At 42.0% G+C, this 23,608-nt stretch overlaps 2 protein-coding genes across 2 annotated transcripts; one reads left to right on the top strand and one right to left on the bottom strand.

Annotated features, from left to right (window-relative positions):
* Positions 1-3,961, bottom strand: LOC131885419 (protein croquemort-like). Its single transcript, XM_059233451.1, has 7 exons — positions 3,731-3,961; positions 3,428-3,619; positions 3,224-3,355; positions 1,887-2,096; positions 1,095-1,312; positions 506-901; positions 1-427 (listed from the first exon to the last, which is right to left on the bottom strand). Exons 1-7 carry the CDS (start codon positions 3,836-3,838, stop codon positions 118-120), a joined length of 1,566 nt encoding a protein of 521 aa, XP_059089434.1. The 5' UTR covers positions 3,839-3,961; the 3' UTR covers positions 1-117.
* Positions 3,962-7,649: 3,688 nt separating this feature from the next.
* Positions 7,650-18,752, top strand: LOC131885770 (uncharacterized). Its single transcript, XM_059233925.1, has 4 exons — positions 7,650-8,498; positions 15,390-15,575; positions 16,085-16,204; positions 18,228-18,752. Exons 1-4 carry the CDS (start codon positions 8,424-8,426, stop codon positions 18,303-18,305), a joined length of 459 nt encoding a protein of 152 aa, XP_059089908.1. The 5' UTR covers positions 7,650-8,423; the 3' UTR covers positions 18,306-18,752.
* Positions 18,753-23,608: the final 4,856 nt, after the last annotated feature.

Below are 23,608 nucleotides of genomic sequence, written 5' to 3'. Positions count from 1 at the left end.
TGACTGAGATAACGATCTTTATTCACAATTGAGAGAGAAATAGAGAAAACCTGGCAGTGACTCAAGTTACATACTGTAAATACAATAATAGCATCTTTGAATGCTCTTAAAGGCAAATTAACTTTTGAGGGGCGGCTTGGAATCCAGGGTCGGGTAGACTGGGCTAGAGACCGTCAGAATTTGACAACTACTGTTTGATTTTCTTGATCCATGGCGTCCTCGGACTCGAGAGGTTAGACCCATTTGCACGGCTACAGAGGCGATCAGAATCACAATGCCAATGACCAGGCCTACGATCGGGCCCCAAAGGAAGCCTGCATTGAGTTTGGGCAGAATCCGAAGCAAGGACGCAATTTCCTCGTCCACTTCGGTCAAGTTTTCGAACCAAATCAACGGGTAGTAAAGCGGTTCCAACCCCTCATAGATGCTAGAGTGAAAGAAAAAGTACAACAAAATGAACGGAAAATTGGGTGCTTGAGTCGGCGGATGCAAATATGACACGTACTCAATTTGAGATTGGCCATTTTCCAAGGAGCGAACCAGACCGTTGATTTGCATCCGGATCCGCACCTCTAACGGCACCCCTGTGTCTGGCATCAAACTGAGATAGTTGGCGTGCTTTTCGGGATCGGGCACCATGGTACCGGGCTCGAACTGCTTGACGAGCACCTCATCGGCCAGATAGAAATGTGGAAATGACACATAGGCTGGGGAATTGAACTTGCACGTGGACACATTCAGCAGTCCGTGGGGCAGGTACAGGGTGGGATCCGGATTTGGGTTGTAGCAGGAGTTTTCGGGCAGGCTGGTCTCGTTGGATAGCAGCTCGTCGTCCAAATAATAGCGATAGCCTGAGATCCCGTGCACCTCGGCCTCTTCTTTGTAGTTGAATCGAATTGTTCTGAGGAAAGAGGACAAAGCCTGTTCAGTCACTCGCCATCCCGCTCTACGATACCTAGTAGGCACGCACTAATTATTGATGCTAGCTAATTTGAGGCCAACAGAATGAACTTGAGCTCTCCTGCTGTGGACTACATGCATGTATGTACGTACTGTAGAGGGTAGTACTTGTGCGAGTGCGTTGTTGCTCTTACCGACAAAGATCCGGCGAGAAGAAATCCACAAAGGTCTTGTCTCGTTTGGGGGGAAAGAACTCTCCCGCTGATCCGGAGAGTTGGCCACATTGGCCGGGGTAGACCGCTGGATCCACAGTGGACAGATTCTTCCACTCGCAGATCTGTCCCACGTGGTCCAAGGTATCCACTCCCGTGTACATTTGGAAGTAGCCGTCGTACTCGCCGGAATTGTTCCTCTGCATGGATGGATCCACGCCCAAAGAGAGACAACGAGGGAGAGAGATTTGAATGAAAGGAAGGAGGACAAAAGAATGACAATTGACGTGACTTTCGTCATCGTGGCAAAAGTCAAAAAGAACTTGATCGATAGGCAACACGTGCTCACGTGTCTTGTTCTTGATTGAGGAAAAGGCACTAGAGTTATTGCTTAACTGTGGCCATCTATCGTGGGGCATCACTCTGAGTCTCTTGCATGAAAAATGTGACCCTGGACTTCGGCACTTCATACAGACCTGCATTCGTCGATGTTAAAAGTAATCTGAACTCACTGAACTCGCTAATCCATATCAATACAGCTGAAATTCTGCTTTCGAAAATCTGTCGGGCAGAAATCATTTTTTTAATGAAGTTCTGAAAAACCTCATTCAATCTCTCATTGGACTTTAATAACAGAGAGTAGAATAACAGCTATGAATTGATCCCAAATGGCATGTCAGGTGAGGTTTGCTCCAAAAAGGGAAAAAACACAATCCTTCAATGCGCTGAAATGTGCATAAAATGCCTTCGTGCCTTGGACATGCGTGCACTTACCGGGTAAAACCAGCCAAATCGATCGTAGGGAATGGGCAGATTTTGGAAGATTGGGTTTTGAATGGCCTCCAAGATTGGACCCAAATACCCATCGAACGTGAGGTCTCGCACGGAATTCGTTTGGAAAATCTTGGAGTTCGTGGCCTTCAGGAAGGTGTTTAAGATTCCCGTCAAAAGTGGACTGTGATAACGGGTAAAATCAGCCGCTGACTACAAAGCAATGCAAAAACGTGAGTATGATGACGATCATGGATGATGTTTCACTATTTACCGACACACGACTACATGTCTAGTATATGATGGTAACTAATAACACTATTTATGCACACACTCTTTGCTTCATACGTACATCTTAAATGACTATCGAAACATACGAAGGGGCGATTCATTTCTCGTTGTTGATCGAATCCGAAAAGGCACTAGTTACAGGAGGACAGGGGTATGAATTAAAGTGCAAGATTTGTCTCGTTAACTGTACTTATCACCCACGGAATAAAAAAAATATGTATGGTCAGGTGACTTTGACGTGAGTTGATGTTGCACACACTTGTTGGTTGGATGGATATCACCTTCACATATGAGTATGCGAACGTTCATTAAGACTGGCATGACCTTAATAATCACTTACAAACCGAATTAATTCGCGTCGCCATTGACAGCATGTCATAGTGCAACTGGTAATTTGGCCAAGGTAACGTACATTTTTCGTCGCAATTGACATGAAATTGGTTCATGCCACTTCAATGGTGGGCGGAGCCCGAAATGCTCGTCATGACGTTTTCGTAGCATGCAAAATATCCTTTAATCCTGAGTGAAAAGAAGCCCGAATCCGATTCGAATAAGAAACCGACACCTTGGTTGCCCACATTCGGGGTTTGCCATGAGCTGGTCTGTACCAGAGAGAGATACTGTCAATGGCCAACACTTATTTACTGTACGTATGCATGCAGGTAAGTATTCGAACACATTCACCTCGTATGCGCAAATGACCTCGTCTCAAGTCTCCAGCATTAGTTAGCTTTGAAAGGAATTTTCAAGAATTGTTCAAGAAATTTCCCTGAAAGGTTGGTAATTTTTTTCCCTCTCCTGGGCATGTCTTTGTTCCAATATGATTACTAACGTTCTTTGAGGTTCCTTTGCTTAGTCATTTGATTCTCCTTTGCTTTATTCGAAGGAATCGTCTTGAACGTTTACAGCTGTCGCGAAAGCACACTTTGAGAGCTCTTTAAGAGATGGTTCCTACACGTGGGACTAAAAGGTATCTACGGTACATGTATGTACTATACTGTATGGTAAATGCGATCTAACCGCTTAATGAATTGAAGTGCATCTCTCACCAATGCTACCATGTCAACGTTGGTGACCATATCGTCTAGTGAACCTTGGGACAACTCCTCCATGAAATGCCAGGTTTTCACCTGCTGGAACTTCACCTTTTCGCCCGTGCCTTCTTCAAAATGCTCGTTCACCTAGGGAGGAACTCGTTATCAAGGACAAGTTTGAAAGGGACCAAGAAAAGGACATCAAGCAGCACTGACTACCTTTAGATGAGCCTCCGAAAATGTATAGGGACCCATTTCCACTAGTTTAGGAACGATGGGCTCGTCCCACGGTTTGCGATCCATGATCTCTTGGGCATTGGTCACGTTGAATAAATAGATCTTCAAAAACATGGGAATGGGCAACTCATGCCATAGGCCGTAACTGTAGGAACCAGGCGTGACTTTCATCATCTATAAAGGTAATAAAACCTTTTTCAGGTTCAGTTGTCAAAATGTGGGAGCCACTCAAATTTCCCCAGATGGTCTCGGGCAGCAACCATCGTCGTTTCAATCCCTGCTTACGTTTTCGAAGACGTGATTGTAGATGGGCGGGTACATGCCGAGCAAAGCGCCGCTCATGATGGTGAGGCCGAGGCCGATGAAGGAGGCGACGCAGACACCACACCTCATCTTGATTTGCTCGGAGTGAAACTGAGGAACTAACAAACTGAGGGACGCTTCTTCAACGACACTTTTATTGCAACATTGATTTCAAGTAATCAGGTTGGACTTTTGAACTCGCGCGAGAAATCTATACTCTCATAGATAGTTAGCAATCGGCAGTCCGAAAGAAGTGTGAGTCTAGAGGTTTTACAGTACCCTATATCTTGGTACACAATTTCAAATATGTTGTATTAGCTTTTACCCAACGACTCACGTTTTTATACCCTCCAAGGCACGTTTTTACCAACAACACGGGCTTGTGTAAGAGGAAAATATATACAAGGCTCACTGAAATATTCAATCAAAGTTATATATTTGTCTTGACTCAGATAAGAACTTGAAGCCTCTTGATGGGTAGTACCAAATACAATACTATCAGATACCGTACGTGCCAGCATTTGGGCCCATTTTCAAACGTGGACTGAGTGAAAGCTCTGTCGTCGTGTTTGAAACCAGTTTCCGGAGCGTTTCCGTCGACATCGTTTGGCCAACACCGCCACGAGAAAGACAGTCAGACCGCAACCGCAGATGCTGCCCATGCGGTGAAAGAGCTGATCTGTGCCAGACTGGTAACGGGTCACGCGGATGGATGTGCTGATGCGGTAGGTCACCTCCAACACGGCCACGTCTTGGGGACTGTTGGACGAGAACGATGACGGCGAGGACAAAAGGGACGACCAAGACGACAGCGCATATTGCGACGTGATGGCGGCTAGACTAGAAGGCGTGGATTTCGTGTCAAAATACTGGAAGTAGCACTGCGTGGGACATTCCGAGGAGAGCTTCTCGTCAAATTGTTCCAACAGGTCTGGATTGAAGGCCACCAAGTTGCTTTGTTCTCGGAGCACATACATGAGAGCAAGACCCTCCAGCGGTCCACATATAGGCAAATTGGTGGGCCCGACACGTGGGAGGGAGATCATGGTACAATTCACGGACTTCTCCGCCACCATTTGGATCACGTCCGCCCGGCATGAGGCTTGAGAGTGAGCTGTGTTACCATACAATTCAGAGTTCCTCTCCACGTTAGGGTTGCACCCGCCGAAAATGGGCGAGAAAGGCGACGAGTTGTCCACACCTCGCTTCCGCATTTGAATGGACACGAACTCACCCGCGTTCACTTGAACGTCTTTCTCGATGTGTCGGTTGGATAACTCGGCAATGTCGTTGACCACAGCCACATTGACGGCTCCCGGCACCAAGGAACGCCAAGGAATGACCCGTGGGTCCAAGGAGGTTCTTTCTACCCGCTTGGCGTCCAGGGTGACGCTCAGGCGAGATGTGGAGCCGGGGCTCTGGTTGGGGAACTCAATGTTGGAAGCCTTCAGAACAAAATCGTCGGCTACGAAGCACAGTCCGTTCAATGTGAATCTCACTTCCGTGAAGATAGAGCGACAGCATTCTGTCCCCGTGATCACTTGCCGGCTGCCAATTTGACACTCCAAGATCAACTCGGAACACCGATGGGACAAGAAACGGAGAAACTTCCGCAAGCCCCGTTTTGCAAAGAGCTCGTTGTTGTTGTTGTTGTTGTTGTTCTTGCTGGGCAAGTGATTATTAGTCAGGCCTCGACGCGACATTCGTGAGACCAATGAGCGATATTGACCACTCAGCTCGTTCAAGAGCTTGGCATTGTCCAGAATGTCCGGATTGGGCACAAACGGGGACAATGAGTACAAAAGGAACGAGGCCAATTGCGGCGAGATTCGGAACTCTTGGAGTCGGCTCTCGGCAAATGGAATGGGTAGACAAAGGGCCACTTTTGGGTTTGATCCCGGTTCTGGATCGTTGAGGAACACGTGTTCATAGTAGGCTTGATACGACTTGGGTCGGTTAAAAATGAGGAACAGCACAAAAATGAGTGCCAAAGTGATCAAGGCGCCGTAAATGGAACTGCTCCAAATGCGGCGAGCGTTGCACGAATATGATTTCTGCTCAATGATGCGATCCCGATCTCGGTCCTGATGTCGGAAACTGAAGTTCGAGGATAAATTCTTCATCCGAGTGTTCAGGACCGGCTCAATCTTTCGATTCGTGGATGATCGGAACGAGTTGTTCAGGTTGTTTAGGTTGTTGCTGCTGCTATTGATGTTGTGGCTGTTGTGGTTGGAATTCATGGTGGTCACATGGCTCACTTGTTGGAACGAATCACCCACATCTCGCTCTCGCTCTGAGCCCAAAGTGTCGTTGCTTTTTTCGCCCTCTTTTGATCCACTCCCCAAAATGGCGCTCGTTGTCACGTCCTTCCAAGAGAGCGATTTGGAGATCTGTTTCTGGAGGGTGGACTTTTTCCGGGATCCTTTGGGGATTCGAACTTCTCCGTCAGGATTGGCCGCCGTGCCGTACAGTTGCAAATGAAATAGTTTCGACAATCGAGTCTCGTCTTCCGGAGACTCTTGGTCCTCGTGCACTGTCTCCGGATCACTGATGTTCCACTTTATCGCCTTCACACTCGCCGACGGACGGATGTTGTTGTTGTTGTTGTTGTTGGTGGTGGTGGTGAGGGGGCTGGTTTTGTGAACAATGATCTTAGTCCGACTCAATGGTACCACGTCTTGGTGGGTAGACAATGGATCGGTCTCATTCTCGGGTGGGTCTTTTGTTGTTTTGACGACCGACATTGTTTTCGAGGAGCCCACATGGCTGGTCAATGTGAATGAGACGATGGTGGCTGAATAAAGTGTCCTGTGAATGATTTCACAAACATTACCGTACCCCAAGTCACACCCGATGAACTTGAGAGAAATTAGCATTCTGCTTGACTTGCTGGTTTGTTAGCTACGGAGAACGGACGCATGATGATCATGTTAATGTAATGCGATCCATGACTTGGGCAACCACCAAATCCAGGAGGAGGGTTAACGGCCACCGTCTGAGCTTGTGTGAATGTCGTATAGGGAAAGAAGACTACTCTACCTACCTACGTACTGACCTCAAACTCCGCCCTCCTTTCTTCCCTCCTTCACTGCACAGGAGCATAAGAAGAACGAGGTTCCAGTGTGGGCGTGTGTGTGTGCCTACATTACTATCAGTAAACAACTTGTGCTTGCTATGTAGTTGGTACATACATGTGTATGCATGTATGTATATTACGTATGCGCCGGGGGATTGGAAGCAGTGGTCATGCTCTCATGATTTGTCTGGACGTGGCCCTCCCCTCCCTGCATGGTAAATCATGAAGTCAAGTGTCAGTGTTGTGTAGGTACGAGATGGTCCATGCTTGGATGAATTGCGCATAAACAGGGGGACGAAGCCATTGCTGGGGGCCTATGATGATAATAATCACAATAACAATAAGAAAAATGATAATGAGGTGAATAAATGGAGGTGATTTGTTCTACTTCCAAGTGCCATTGGAAGGCTTGAATTTCGTGAATTATCCCATCGACTATTGTTCATGAACTTGTACACCAAAACAGTTATCACTTGAGAACTGTAATCTGCTTCTACGTAGACGCAGTATGAGGAGAAGATGAAAAGCATCAAACTTTTCGAATCATGACAAAATAGGAGTATGAAAAGTATTTTCCATTTTCCAAGCACCTGTTGCGTAGAGCACGCATGCACAAAATAATGCAGTGTGTGTGTTGAAATCCCGTGCGGTAGAAATGCCTGTTGCAAATCATCTTGGCATGACGATTGGAGAAGACGGATTCGGCAGTCACTGCCACTACTGAATCGACAAACCTGAACGTCCGTCCGTTCAGGCAATCTACGTACACACCACCGATACCCGTTCATGGTAATACCTTCTAGTGGAGATGACAAATTTGACTCCCCGTCCACGATCATTTCCTTGCATAACATAAACCACAAGCCAAGTGATATTGTGCCTGATAAAATAATTGAAACTCGATTGGGAAAAAAATCTCAATGAAAAGTCTCGATTGAAACATGTGAATTCGAAAACATCTACCATCTTATCTCTTCAAAAGGACAACATTTAAATCAAAAGTTGGTCAAGACTTAGGTTTCTTTCATTCAAAATGTAAAACTTCCATCTACACGATGTCGTGAGCCTAATAATCATGATGAGTTGGTGACAGTCCACTCTCCCTGATTTGTTCCTATCCGGTGTAAAACGGCATATCCCGTGTAGTGGCTGATCAAGTGTTAATAGACCTGCTAAGTAGAAGTAACATGATCACAATGGTGTGTGATTGTGTCTGTGTATCTTTTTTTTCGATTCAGTCGACCAAGGAGTAAAAGTGGCTCGGAACAGCGTGCACTGCCGCTCTTTCCAAGGAGTTCTGCAGGGTACCAAACTGTTTATCACTCGCCTGGCGAGTCCATATCCATTGGCAAATACGGTAACGTACGGATGGACGGACGCACGGACCGATAGACGGTACTACTGTACAGTGTTGTAGTTTTGCCACTTAGGAGCCTCCTTTCCTCCTTCGTCTTTCCATGGTGGTTTACTTGAGGAAAAATGAAAACAGATCCAGTAGTATATCTACAAGCAAGTTTATGGCTGACTAGCGCCATATCCCGGGACCATAGGAAAAGTGCGCTGATAACAGAAAAATAACCAGTTTCGTTACTCTGAAAAATGAAGATGGCTTGCCATAACCACGCTGTATCTTCTTTGAAATACCCCACCACTTACTTAAAAGTATGCCAATTGGTAAGTAGGACCCAGGATCCAGTGTTTTTCTACGTGCGAATAGAAATGGGGTGAGTATGATTTGCTCCAAAGCGTGATGATGACGAAAATGGGCTGGAGCTTTTAACGTCTAACGGGCTAACGTCTTTGAGGTTGCTCGAGACTTGAGTCATTTTGCAGTTTTTGGATATTGTAAAAGTCTACAACGTATTCTTCAATGACCCTAGCCTTCATGAGTAATCTCAAGTGGACCTACTCTGTCGCGACCTTTTAATCGCTACGCAGAACACGACTCTTTGTAAAACATAAGAGAGGCTAAATTTGATATCAACAATGGCCTTAATTAAATGACTTTGCAGCTAGATCGATGTATCTAGATCTTGCCCAAATGCTTGGCCAATAGTCTTAACAACGGAATTTACCAAAGGTTTACTCGCCTTTATGAAGATGGCAGTGGGTTTCATTCTGAAAGTGAGCAATTCTGAACTGAATTCGACTTCATAGTTTTAAGCAGCCTTTTTTTGTTTGGGTTTTCACGGGCTTTTCTAACCGCTACAGGGAATGTAATCCCAAGTACTATTAAAGTGAAAGGTTATAATTCGACTATCTATTACCTTTCAATCTTATATGATATTTGGTCTACCAACGAATTTGAGTTGGCAGACCGAGCTAGTCCTTGAATGTAGGGTTGATCTGGAATGCTATCTAAAAGATTGTCCAAGTCTGACTTGAAAGATGGAAAGTAGAGTTGTTCAAGAGGTGAGGTCGAATCCAAAGGCGTTTTTCTCTTATGCAAACTCTAAGAGAAAAATGAAACACTCTGTTGGGCCTTTTGAGGTCGATGGAGAAGCCATACACAATGTAGAGACTATGGCCAACATACTTGGAGATCAGTTCTCTAGTGTGTTTTCAACTCCACTGAGTTTAGGAGCAACAGTCCATTGCTCTATTGATGAGTTTGTTGGGACTGGCAAGGCTTGTCAAGCTGAGCATTTAGATGATCTTGTAGTCACAGATCAGGACGCTTTAGAGGCCAGCAGGGACTTGAGACTCTCGAGCTCCCCTGGCCCTGATGGAGTGACATCTCAGTTTCTGATGAGATGCTCACAGGTTCTTGTTCCTGTTTTCTCGTACTTGATGCGTTGCATCTTGGACCAGGGCAAGTTCCCCTCTTCTCTGAAGGTAGCTGATGTTGTTCCAATTTTCAACCTTGAAATACAGGGCCCCTCTAAATTAGTGAAATTAGTGAACCCAAATCTTATCATTAAATTACTCTTTTCTGGGTGGTGAAATAAGTTTTGTTGTAAAATAAGACAAGTTTCGCGACATCTATTCCTACTGTGACCAAACTTTCTTTTTTATCAAATCAACAAACTCAAAGTTATGGACCTTGAGGCAAAGCGATCTGCAGTTTTGAAGATGTTGGAGAACGGCTCTCCCATCAAGGCCACAGCCAAGTCACTAAATGTGAGCCGTGCTCTCGTTGGGAGGACCCAAAAATTTTTTTTCAAGAGACCGGGAAAGTCTCCAAGAGGCCAGGACAAGGTAAGAAGAGCACTGCAAGAACTCCCTCAACTGACCAAGGTCGTAGAAAGAAACAACTCTTGGCTGCAGTCACCAAGATCAAAAGGAAAGAAAGATTTAAGGTCCTGCTCAAGTGGCACGTAGCTCTCCCAGAGGTTGTGATAATCTATTCTGATGAGAAATTATTCAAAGAAACCAAGAATTACAACCCTCAGAATGAGCGTATACAGGTCGTGGACTCTTCCAGCATTCCCTCAACGGTCAGGAACGTGTTCAGGACCCAAAAACCAGCCTCAGCTATGGTGCGGGGGGCTGTTTGCTCAAATGGACCCAAATCTCCGCTCTTTTGATCCCAGATGGAGTCAAAATCAATAGACTTGGGTATTTGGACTTTCTGAAGACCAAGGTGTTGCCCTGGATACGGCAAGAGTTTTCTGGAGTCCCTATTGCTTTCCAGCAGGACGGTGCTCCCGCCCACACTGCTAATTTTGTCCAAGAGTGGTGTCATTCAAATTTTGATTACTACTGGTCCAAAACGTTTTGGTCCCCGTCCTCACCAGACTGCAATCAATCCTTTGGATTTTGCGATGTAGGGTATGGTTGGGGCGGAGGCCAATGCTATACCTAGGGCCAATAAAGACCGGTTGATGGCTGCGGCTCAGGCATCTTGGGCCACAATTCCAGAACATGTCATTCGTGCCAGTTGTACCTGTGTCATGAAAGGATTGAGGGCTGTTGTGAGGGCCAAACGGGGCGATATTGAATGAAGTTTTGAAATACGAGGGCAATGTCACTTATACTGGTACTTCAGGAACAGCTCTTGATATGTACAAGATAGAGCAAACTTTATTTTTATGATTTTTCGACCAAGTCAACTCCAATTTCAATACATCTGTTACATCTTTTAACCCATCTCTCAAACACAAATAAGAGGCCATTCTCTGAGAGCTGTCTTAACAACCCCTGTACGGCCAATACCAGCTCATCTTAAGACCCAAACCGATGAAATTAACGATACCATGAAAAAACCTGATTATGTGAAAGTGCAGCTTCTCCATAGGCCTCTTGTAAAAAATTGAAGCATTCTGCCGCAGTTTTGCCCGATTTTGCAAAAGATTTTATTGTTGCATATTGATCTTCCATTTTGTTTCGCGGTACTTTCGTAAGGGGTAGGCTGAATACACTAATGAAATTTCGAATTTACAGGATATGAGCTGAATTTTTGTTTGGTAATGCAAAAATAAAGTGTTGCCATTCAAAAAGATCTTTCAATGACCATTTTACAATTTCTTGTTTATCACATAATATATGAACTCAGTACCGGTTTAAGTGACATACCCCTCGTATGTATCAAATAATAAGGGCTGTCATTCGCTGATCAAGAAAAACATTCAAGCAGAAATACAAAGGCAATAATTCATGACTTCAACGTTTCAATAATTCAGAGGAACCCTCTAAATAAACATAAGTATTTATACTTTCAATTAACTACAAATTGAATTACACTTAATTTCAATTCAATTCCTTTTTTCAGCATATTTCTTTGAAAGAAAAGGATTTGGCTTACCTTTAATCGGAATTCGCCATTGTTCCTATTTTTTCAGCTTTTTATCAAATCAAGTAGCTCAGGCAAGTGGCAACGAATTTGACCTGAACAAGGTAAATGCCTTCTAATATTAAAATACCAGAATAATGGAAATGCACATTAAACTATCTGATTAATGTTTCTTGATTATTACTCTTTGAAGATAATTTAGCATAGAAAGTGTCTCAGGGATAACATTCCTTGCAATTTAATAAACACTACTCATATGATCTACTAAAGACGCAGCGGTCAATTGTAGATATGCTTGTTAACATTACAGGACTTAGCTCCATGAGAGCAAAGTCGGATGAGCATTGCAGTCCAGGGAGGAAAATTCAAGGAAAGGAAAAATATGAAGACTAAAATCAAATAAAGAAACATCACCTAAATCAACATTATTGTTAGTTAAAATTGAAATACCTTAATCAAATCCCTTGAAATGCGATGATAATAATTGCAACAATTATTCTGTTTCTCAATGTAATTATTACAATTACAAGCACATGAAAATATTATTGCAACAACAATCGCAACAGAGGTCTGGGGCTTGCCTTAGTCCTCCTTAGGTGTCTTCCTCTTCCTCGAATCTCAGAGCTAGAGTAACAGTCTAAGAGTCCACCTGCATTCTTTAACGCTCTCTTGAAAAAAGGCTAGTTGGTCCATCACGGAATATATATTCCTGTCATAATGAGTACTGTATGCATTTTTTTGACTAGCAAGTATAGTACAAAAAGTAGGTTTGACGTTGATTAAAAATACCAAACTCAACAATGCATTTGATGACGATCTTATGATCTTGACTGTACTGTTAGTACGGATTGATAAGTTTTGAGATTCTTTCAAAAGATCTCTCTAGCAGAGTTGACGTCAAACCGCTCTGAATGTCATTTATCGTATTCCTCATTGAAAAATGACTGTTGCTTTGAAGTGTCCTCTTCTTGGTTTTCATAAGATTGGTCATTTAGTCTCTTTCTCTACCAGATATCTACTACCATTGAGAAACAGGAGGGTAAAATTTCTCTCGATAATCTCCCAAAGTGAAAAAAGAATCACTTGTCAATACACCTAAATTGGGTCAAGGACCCTAGGACTTAGATTTGAGCTATTGTATAGTTTCAAGGTTAAGCATGCAAATTAGTTTAATTATGTACATTCTGCGTCCACACAGGTGTACATATGAATGCTTCCTAAAAGCCAATTATACAAGCACAAACAATTTAAAGTACATTTTCAGCCCTTGTTCTTGACAGCAGGGTTTTTAATATACAGAGCATAAAACGTTCGAATGTGAAATGTTACTGCCAACTAGGGTTATTAATGAATCGTCTCGAGCCTCGAGAAAAATTCCGATGTTTTATTCACATACAATTAAATTGTACATCATGTTTGAAATAGGTTAGAAACGTCTGTCGTTCTGTTATTGCGCAATATCTGTTTTGCTTATGAAATGTTCCCAGGGGAAATATGACATACATGAATTCAGCTGCAAATCATTAAGGTTACGAATGGAGCCACGGTCCCTATGCACGCTAATGACCCTCCTGAGAATACCTCTCTTTACTGGTAAATGTCGAATATCTTTAGCACCTATCTTTATTACTGTTTTTGTTTTTGCAAAAGCTTTAAGGGCCCTAATTTGCAACGTCAGACAGCCCAAAGAAAGCGGGAAGAGGCACAGTAGATTGCTGAATAAACTACTCATGACATGCCATGAAAACGATTTTTTTCCGGACATTATGTAACCCAGGTCACTAATTATACATAAGACTTTGATAGAATCAGTCAAAAACAACACAAACGCATAATATTTCAATAAAGAGGGATCGGCCCTATCAGTCAATTGTTTGACTCACAAAGCACCCTCTGAAGTACAGAACGTATTCATGCAGCAAGGGGCTATTGGTAGTTTTTATGTCGATTTTGAACACGTGCTATCAATGAACACCTACTTCTCCGGTTCGTTAGTTCGACTCCCGGGGTAGTTGAGCCTAATTGAGTTGTAGTGTTAGGATATTGAAGCAGAAAAGGAAGATGACGTCACCATCAAATTTTTAGAGGTCACTAATACTTTTGATGCTTGAGATTCCTTTTGCAAGAGATTAAATCAGAGTTCCAATTCAATTATTCATGAAAGGAAAGGTTGATGTAACATTTCAATTTAATACACTGTCATAGTTTTGCTCATTAATATGTTCTTTAGTCCAAAAAATCTGCTTTCGGACTTAAATTTCCTAAACCCAGGATTTAGGGTCAATTCTAGTGACCGTAGAGGCCTAATGTGCATTTTGAGAGCACTTTCAAGCCCCCGAGAATCCAGGCTAATCAAAACAATGAAGTCCAACTTTCCTCTTTCTCGGGCTCCTTCATGTTCCTTTTTTACAAAAGACTTTTTGAAAACTCAGAAAAGGTTTTTGTCTAATATTGCAGCTGTATTTTGGTTTTTAGTTCCTCTACTGCTTAAAAAGTACCCCAGTAACCTCCCAAAATTTGCTGCTACTTGAAAGAGCCAATTGGCTTATGAATAGTCTCGCCTGTCTCAAAAAATGAGGCTTTGACCAACACTATTAGCAACCAACCCCTAAACTTGAGCTTGAAAGGTATTGATTCCTGTTTGGATTCAGATAACCCTTATCTTTATTCCTGACCTATCCTGGCATAAACAATCTTGATGCATTCGAATTTTTCCTTAGGATTAGATTATAGTACGCATTCTGTTGACCTTAAATTGTCTCATATTGTGCATCACTTTTTCAGACAAAATATCGTTGGTAGTCGGTGATGAACGAATATGTCAAGTAATTGTGTTAATGAATACATATATTCCAGGATTAATTGTCATATATTGAAAATATCTTCTTAATTAATCAAATGGTTCAACTACGTAATTCTTGAAGGCAACTTTTTTTCATTGTAGTATTGGAACATTGAAGTGGGAGAAGAAATATTCCATTTTTCGTCCACGTCATCCCATTCTTGCATTTTTGAGCCTAAGAAGGACCTTAATGGGTTTTCCATGGACTTTCCATGTACAATGTTTGTCTTTTATACTTGGCAAATGACTCGTAGTATTTTCTAACCTCAAGTGTGTCTATATTATGTCATGCATGGTTTATGGTGAGCCTGGAGAGGTCCCCGTTTAAATATATATTCCCTTCCATCAATTTCTGGGGACTTTTAAAGCTAAATTTCTTGCCAGATCTGTGGAAGGCATCTTTTACCTCTCCACATTGAGTTTGCTCATCCCATCAACATTTTATGTGCGTTTCATTTGGATTCCGCAAGCAGGATAATTCACAGGCTCAGACATTTCACTTTCCTTTACATTGTTTATGTTTTATAGTGAAACTATCAATGCTTGGCCTGTTTGTAGACAACAAATAGCACAAGGTTGGACATCGTCTTCAAGAAGGTGTTCTCCAACGCGAGGATCCGATGGTAGTCTGGACTGTCCCTGGCAATCAAGCATTTAATTTGCCGAGACAGTAAAATACCCAAAGCAAGGAATGCAATGTGGTTTTTGATTTGTATTCGTTTTTAAAATGGTTCATTCACATTGTTAACATTTTGAAGGATAATGAAAGCCTCGCTTACTGCGTTGAAAGTCTTAGTAATTCACGAGTTCATACGCAGAGAACATTGAAATATCAGCTGATTGCATTCTTCGAATGAGTTGGTTCATCAAAATGCTGAAAGGTAATGATGAAACTTTTAAACGTTGTTTAGGATACGTCGAGGAATTCTATTTTACAAAACAAATATCAGGGCTCCCTCCTAATGATAGGTGCAATTGTTTTGTTTTCCAGGTCCTTTTGTTCGCATGCTTGGGTCTTATGCGGCATTATATGCTCAGCTTTGGTGGCAACAGCATCAGCGGTTACTCATTCTACGACCGAGATTTCTTGGGTAAAATGACAGTGGGCAGCATGATCTTGATCGCGTTGTCCAACCTGCTTGGCATCTTGGCCGGGAACAGTCAATTCACCCTGGTGGTATGACCAACCACGGACTTCTAGAGATATGGACTGAAAACGGAAGCAAAAATATCCTATCTCCTAAACCGCTTATCTTATTCCAAATAAGCACTTGAAACGACCACAAGGTCTTGTTGAATAAATGAACTCAGCCAAGTTTGAGCCCAAACCTATGCTTAGGGGACTCAGGAGACATTCAAAGTTATGTTGTAAACACTACATAAAATTTGAATTTTCGGCCTGCTCTTGGTCAGCTTCATAAGGTTTTGAAAACATAACTTTGGAACGATCCACTTTACAAGTAAACGATGTAGAAATGACCTACCTGTAATTGACGGGATCTATGTTTCTTATTTTATTTTAATTTGAAAAGTGGCTATGACCAAGAGCAGGCCTATTTGCCGGGAAGCTCGTTCGCAGTCCATATTTCTAGAAGTCCGTGGACCAACTCACGTTAATCTTAAAAAAAACCTGATGTAAATCAAATTATTCTATTCCACACTTTCTTGGTTCCTTTTCGGGGACAGCATCTTTTGCAGTATGGTGTGGGCAGTGTGTTATCGGCAGTGAGTGGTTCACTCGTTCTGCAGGTCTATTTGGGGGCTTGGACGCAAAATGAATCGTCTTCACCCGGAGTGGCTCTTGGGGTAAGATCCGTTTTACCTAACCGACCCTCCACTTCAGCTGGCTGGTTTAACTCACCGTTTTCAAGTTGGCGTTATCAATTTCAAAACCTAGCATCACCTACCCTGCAAACTAGAGCTGCGCATCGGATCCCAGAGGGTCTCCGAATCCGATCCGAAGTGATTTTTTGTAATCCAAATCCGAGAGCTCTGCCCGATCAGAACGAATCCAAATTCAAAATTTTTCTCGGATCCGAATCTGAATCCGAATCCGAGATATATTTGCTTAATCCGAATATAATCCAAAATATTTTGAAAAATCTGATATGTTCACCCAATTGGCTCTAAAAGAACTCATTAAATTTTACCTAAATATGCTTTTTTGCCACTTCAAGGTTTTAAAATGATGAGATTGAGTGGAGTTGGCTTAGTCAAAATATAATTTTCTTGTTGCAATAATGTCATTTTTTGTAACACTCGTAGAATAGCATAACTTTACATCATATGCTTCAACTTTTGTACTATTGAATATAATTCTTTTATCAAAATGGTGCAACAATTGTTAATTTACAGGCTTGATATATTGACTGTATGGACAGCGAATAATTTGATCCTTGACTGATTTTCTGAAATTTTGGGATTCTTCATTTGCGAGGGAGTGCCACACAATTGTGTTAACTGGAGTCAGACCAAAAACTTTTTTACTTCAAAATTTTTTTCACATATTTTGAGGATTTTGGGGCCAAAAAATAATACTGTCCATTTTCATGTTCTTGACCTTTTTTCTTTTATTTCTGCGATTTTTGTGTAAATTAGTTTGATTTTTGTGCAAATTTGCTGTCACTAAAGACCATATTTATGTGCAAATTTTGGCCGGCGCTAGTTTTCATGCTAGGAATAATAAAAGGGACAGAAACGACAACCCGAAACGTTATTGGTTAACATAAAATCAACATATTTTGTCGGAGCCTAGTGATAACTTTGAAGATCGTAGGTACATTCACAGATTTTGATTTTGATGTTCTTTGCTTTCCCTTACATTTTAAGGATTGTGAAGCAAACCATTCTCAAAACAAATTTTCATTCAAATTATCCTGCAATTTTGGACTTGGATCGGATGCGATCCGCCTCGCCATTCCAAACCGAAATATTCAATCCGACCGAATCCAAATCCGATTTTTTTACAATCCGAATCCGAAAATGGTTGGTCAATGCGATCCGAATCCGAATCCGAACGGATTCGGATCCGATACTCAGCTCTACTCTACTCAAACCCCTCGTTTCGTCCTTTTCCCGACTTATTTGCTACTGCTGGGAATGTGGTTTCTAAAAGTTCAAAGCGGGAGACTCGTGATTCTTAGCTGACATTTTTCATATTATCATTATGCTCTTTTATTGAATTATGTATACATTTTCATGTAATATCTAATCCGCCAAGGAATTAAATTTCGGGGATCTGGTTAGCCCTTGAAAATGAAAACAGGGCTGATCTGGGATTTTGGTCACGATCTTCAAATAAGTTATAAGATTTAACTAAGTATGTCTAGGGGATGGATCCCATGACAACAATTCGGACTTAAGATGGCTTCAAGGAATCCAAGTAGTTGAAAAGGTGCGGGCTCATAGCAGAGAAGGTGCTAAAGCAATATTAGGGGATCAACATTGAATGGCCATTCCATATTACCCGACGCACTTTCTAATTTTTCGCCACATTTAGTCTCGTGCGTTCAAAGCAAATTGTCCGCTATTATGGATTACGTACATGGTGGCCAAAGTCAAGTATTATTGATTGTTTATTGCTTAGGATGACCATAAAGTAACTAAAAAATGTCATGCAATATGTTACTTGACTGTGCTTATTTAATTCAATGAAATTTTACATTGATTATTCGAAACGATCTACCTTCCTTGTCCAATACGTAAGGGTAGGCTTGGTAGATTTTCTATCAAGCATAGGGTGCATTTGAGAACTGATGTACCCATTTGGTGCGTTTAATAGGGAGGGTCACTTCCTTTGCCTTAATGCTTTTTCTTGCTTTCTCTTTAGGTCATGAACTTGACTTTGTCCTTGCTGTTTTCGGTGGATTGCTTCCTGATGTTCCGCATTAACCAAGAAGCTGTGTAATATTGCAATACGTATAGAAACAAAATATATACATTCATTCAGGCAAATACTGGACAGCATCTAGCAAAATAAGTATACTGGGGAGTAAGGAGGGGACAGGTTTGACAAAGCGTTCCACTTTGGACCATTCCAATATAGTGCACTCTTCTCATTTTTTTCTTATTTTTTTGGTTTGTTTTTTCACGGGCTTTTCTAACCGCTACAGGGAATGTCATCCCTAGTACTATTTAAAATGAAAGATTATAATTCGTCTATTTATTACCTTTCAATCTTTATATGATATTTGGTCTACCAACGAAATTGAGTTGGCAGACCGAGCTAGTCCTTGAATGTAGGGTTGATCTGGTATGCTATCTAAAAATTTGTCCAAGTCTGACTTGAAAGATGCAACCGGATCGACAAGGCCTACGTATTCCCTACGAACATTAGAGGGAAGAGAATTAAACAATGAAGGAGCCCGAGAAAGAAGAGATGTGGACTTCATTGTTCGAACTAGCCTGGATTCTCCACGGCTTGAAGGTGCTCTCAAAATGCACGTTAAGCCTCTACAGTCACTAGAATTGACCCTAAATCCTGGGTTGGGACAAAGCTCATGGATGCTTTTGAAGAGGTACAGTATCAGAAACCAATCGTACCTTCTCTGGACACTGTACAGCCCCAACTTTTTTAGTATCTCCCTATACGAGAGCTCTCTCATTCCTGTGATGTTCCGAGTGAAACATCTTTGGACTTGTTCGGCCTTTTGCAAACCTGCTGAACTCATTGGAGCCCAAATGGGTGAAGCATATTCAAGATGTGGCTGAACAATCGACTTGTACAGAGTTAGCATCGTGATGCTATCTCTGGACTTAAACGTGCGATATATCCAACCACACATTTGAAAAGCTTTACCCACCTTCAACTGGATGGGCTCATGAGCATATCCAGTTGAAGGTGGGTAAATTGTTTCCTGTCTTTATTTTGTTTGTAGCTCATTTGCTGCTTCTTCCTTCTTCTCATTTTCTTTTGTATTGAAACTACCTATACTTTATTAATCCACCAAAGGGTGTTTCAGAGTGGTGACAACAATAAATAATATGTTTGGCTCAAACACTCGAGCGAAATTACAATTGGCTTGAGGTGTCACATGACTCCGAAGAATCATTAAGTACTTTGTAGAATGTAGTACACCCTGATAGGTTGGGACAGTCCATTATAATAGGATTCTTGATCCATGGTGAGACACTTTTTTCCACAAATTGTTTGACGAGAAAACAACCTTTTTTATTTGGGGGGGGGGCTAGTGATAATGATGCAATTCAAACGATGGAGAATCTGATTGTTGCACGACCGCGCCATCACTTCTGGCATACTAACCCGTACACGAATAAATCTGAATTCAATTCCGGGATACTTTGGTGGTTTTGGTGTAAGCCCCGGCCTCAACCACGAGGTCTGTTGTATTTGTAGTGCCATGATGGGCACCCTGAGAAAGTCCAGAAAATAAAGACATTGGAATACGTCGAGATCAAGGTCTAATGTTTGAAACCAGGGGAGCTAGGGAGGAGATGTCCCAACACAGCTCAAAGCCGCATAGCGTAGAACTGTAGTTACCGGTCGAACAAAACGCCTTTCAAAGGTACTTGGCCATGTCTTGCTTTCCTTTTCTGATGTATTGAAGCTTACTCTCCCAGACCACTTGAACCTGATATTAATGGAATGCGTTATATAAGCATTAATGACTTAAAGTAATTTGCTAATAATTTATTCAGGTTAACCAGTTTGAGGGGAACACCTTTTGATTTCGGAAGTTTTAGGAAAGCAATTTTCAGATTAGTTACCTTTTGGGCCTGTCTAATGTCCAGAGGTTTTCATTTGGCAATCTAACTTCCTTTACCTCAAACTCTAGATCTGTCTATCAAGCAATGCCCGCGTCTGTGGTTTTAGCGATCTGATCTGTGGGTCACCCTGGTTTCTAGTTACTCTCCCCCCACGCGACCTCTGACCGCCAAAAAACTCTTGATTTATGTTGTTGTGTTCACACGTGTCACTTCAAGCTTCTAAATATCTCTCTGTATTATTTCCATTTGTTTTACTCCTGCACCCACCATCGTACTCGCCATGGTCATGATTTCGCTGAACATTTTTTGGCTCCCTTCCATAATGCTCGCTCACATATTACATTCGCTATTGTTAACGTATTGGCTTGAATCTGCGAATGCGTCATTCTGATTGAGAAAATAAGCAAGGTCAGCTCACTAGCTTAATTGGTGACCCCGATGGGGTACCCCCGCGTGGTTTCGTGAACGCAAATTTTGAAATACGACAGTACTAGATTTTACCCAGTCGCATTTCAAAATGTGCGTTCACGAAACTATCTGATACTTGCACAAGGTGCAACTGGGTACAAATCGCATCTCAAAATATGCACTCACGAAACCATGCGGGGGTGCCCCATTGTACGGTTTTTTTACAACGACCGTGAACACACAATGGAAGTATCAACGATGGACGGGCAAGGAAATGATGGGATCCGATTTCTGCCATGGAATATTTGCCGTGGCTTATACAGCAAAGAAAATGAAATAGACAATGTCAGCCTTGAGCTTTTGGATAAGATGGTCTTTTTTTCCCTGAAGAAAGACAAAATCAGCCTTGAGCTCTTGGATAAGATGGTCTTTCTTCAGGAAATAGACCTTGATAACTACTGTGGTAAACAGTTTGCACTTCAAAATTTTCAGACATACACTCATCAAGGCAAAAATAGCGAACTTGCACTCTTGTGCGAAATGGAATTTTTCAGAACGTGACTCAACTTCATCTCGGCATTCTACGTCCAGTGGTTTGGCTTTGTCTAGAAGAAAATGGAGAACGAAAAACAGCTGTTGCAAACATATATTGAGAATGGAACAAGACACAAACAGAAGCGATTTCTGGCCTCATTAGAATGGTCGAAAACAGTCCAAGTGGACGACTTTTACTGGCAGGTGACTTCAATTTGGACCTAACTCGACTATCAGACAAGACATATGGCCCACGTCAATTAGCGAAGACCTTCAGCGAAAGTGTGGACTCATGTGGAATGATATGCACACAATTCGGCAAAACATTTTTTCGCACAACATTTTTTCGCAAAACAGGAGATAGAGACGTTCACTCAACACAACAGATCCCCTCTTGGGAGCTCGAACTAGAGCTACACGGCTCCGACTGCCAAAAAATGACTTTGCATTCAAGGCTGCAGAAGAGAGGGATATCATCAAGGCAATACATACGATGAAGCATTCCTTTCAGTTGCTCTAAAACTGGCACCCGAGATCTTGGCCGTCTCACAAACACATATGATAAATGAAGTGAGCAGGGAAGGAGAAATGCCAGAAGTGTGGAAACGAGGAAAATTTGGAGCCTGAGTTACGGAAGAGAATGGGGATTCTGCGTCGCTTAGCTTGGAAGCTTCCATCAGTGGTGGTCGCGGATATGATCGAACCAATTTTTTACATCAAAACTCCGATACGGAATTGAGGTCATTTCAGACGCACTCGACTCGAATGACCCAGTCTTGAGGACGATAAGTTCTCTCCACTCCGCGGCCATGAAAATTGCCTTGAATATACCAACAAGAAAACACGTGGAATATAAAGAGCTTCTACAGAAAGCAAACCAGGTGTCTATTTACGTTATTGCAATGCGTGCGATAGCTCTACCGGCTTGGGATTGTGGGAAAGACTGGTTAAACCATCCCCATACAACCAGACGAACGGAGGTTCATGTGGTTGAAAAGAACACTCGCCAAAGATCGTCCAGAGTCTACCCTTCCATCAGGGAAGAAGAAACAAAGCTACAGTGAAAAGTTTAATCAAGACCTGGGACCTATCTACTCAGTAATAACAAATATAAATCCAAAGAAGCAACAAAGACATTGTGAAACATGCCTTTCTGTGAGGTGGAATATAATAATCCTTGAGGTCGATCAATAGGAACCATACAAATTTAAAACTTTATATCTCGTGTTCCTGCCACCAGAAATAAATAAATAAGTCATTCATTCATTTCAGAAAAGGTGAAGGTTCCTGATTCACCTCTCGTGGTTGCTACTTCTCTGTGGTTGCCGATCTTTTGGCCTAAGCAACCTCAAGTTTGGTTCTCCCAGGCATTGGCCCACTTCTCCCTCAAAAACATCACCCTGTACGATACTAAATTCAACTACCTCGTTGCGGCCCTTGAACAAGACGTAGCCGGTCGCATCATCGATTCCAGTCTCTCCACTCCGCTTCGTCCAAGTATATTGCCCTGAAAGCCCGTCTATTGAAGACCTTCACCCCTTCACAAAGCGCGTCTTTTACTCCGTTGGCCTTCGCTAGGTGATCAAAAACCATCCGAATTGATGGATAACATGTTGGCCCTTTTCGGCGAGGAACCTCCGAATTTGATCTTTAACGCCATTTTTGTGGACTCCATGCCATCCTCTACTATGTAGGCCCCATCTTGTGCCAGTTTTGGATTCCATATCTTGCCGTGATCTTGCGGAATTGGCTGATCAACTGGTCCAAGGACACTTAAGCAAGGAAACGCCACTTTTTTGTGATCACCTAACCTTTCCCGCCAAATTAGGCCTAAACTTTTGCTGCTGAAATTTTTGAATGTCAATTATTGGCGTAACCATTGAACGAAATGTGTGACTAATATCATTTTTGCAACCATTGATGGTTTATGCTTTAAACCAGGCATGTAAATATACTTAAAATGACTTCAAACATGTTTTGAAGTACAGCAACTAAAAAGTGTTCATTAGTTTTGCTTGATAAAGCAAGAATTTGCTCTGAACAGAGTCAGTCAATATTTCTTTGCAAATAATATTCTTTGAAGAAAATTGTTTCAGGAACCTCTTGACCAAATTTCAAGTAATTTGGTGAACTTGTTATGAAACTATGATTTGCACTCTGGAAATAGCCCTCAATCCAAAAGTAGACATATTGCAACTCTGAGCTACCTTTTGTTCTTTAAACTCATTTGGATGCTTCATGATCATGGAATCCACTCATCCACTTTTCACCAAAGGCTGATTTTTTTTGTCAAATGTGTTGATTAAGACAAAGTTATCAATTGTCCATCCCAGATATTCCAATATGTTAACATTATTATTTACGTACATGTATTCTTATTGACTATTCCATACATTTCTTTTATATTTTGCTAGTGTAAGTTCCTCATCAATCAATAAAATGATTCTTGTTAATTTTTATCTATGCGTGTTTTTGAGCCACTTCTGCGGAATATTTCACTGGTTTGAAACACAAATTGATTGTTTTTGATTAATTTGATGT

The sequence above is a fragment of the Tigriopus californicus genome, chromosome 8 (genome assembly GCF_007210705.1).
Source record: "Tigriopus californicus strain San Diego chromosome 8, Tcal_SD_v2.1, whole genome shotgun sequence".
Lineage (NCBI taxonomy): Eukaryota > Metazoa > Arthropoda > Copepoda > Harpacticoida > Harpacticidae > Tigriopus > Tigriopus californicus.
Note: the sequence above shows the minus strand (reverse complement) of the source record. Positions and strands in the feature narration are given on the sequence as shown.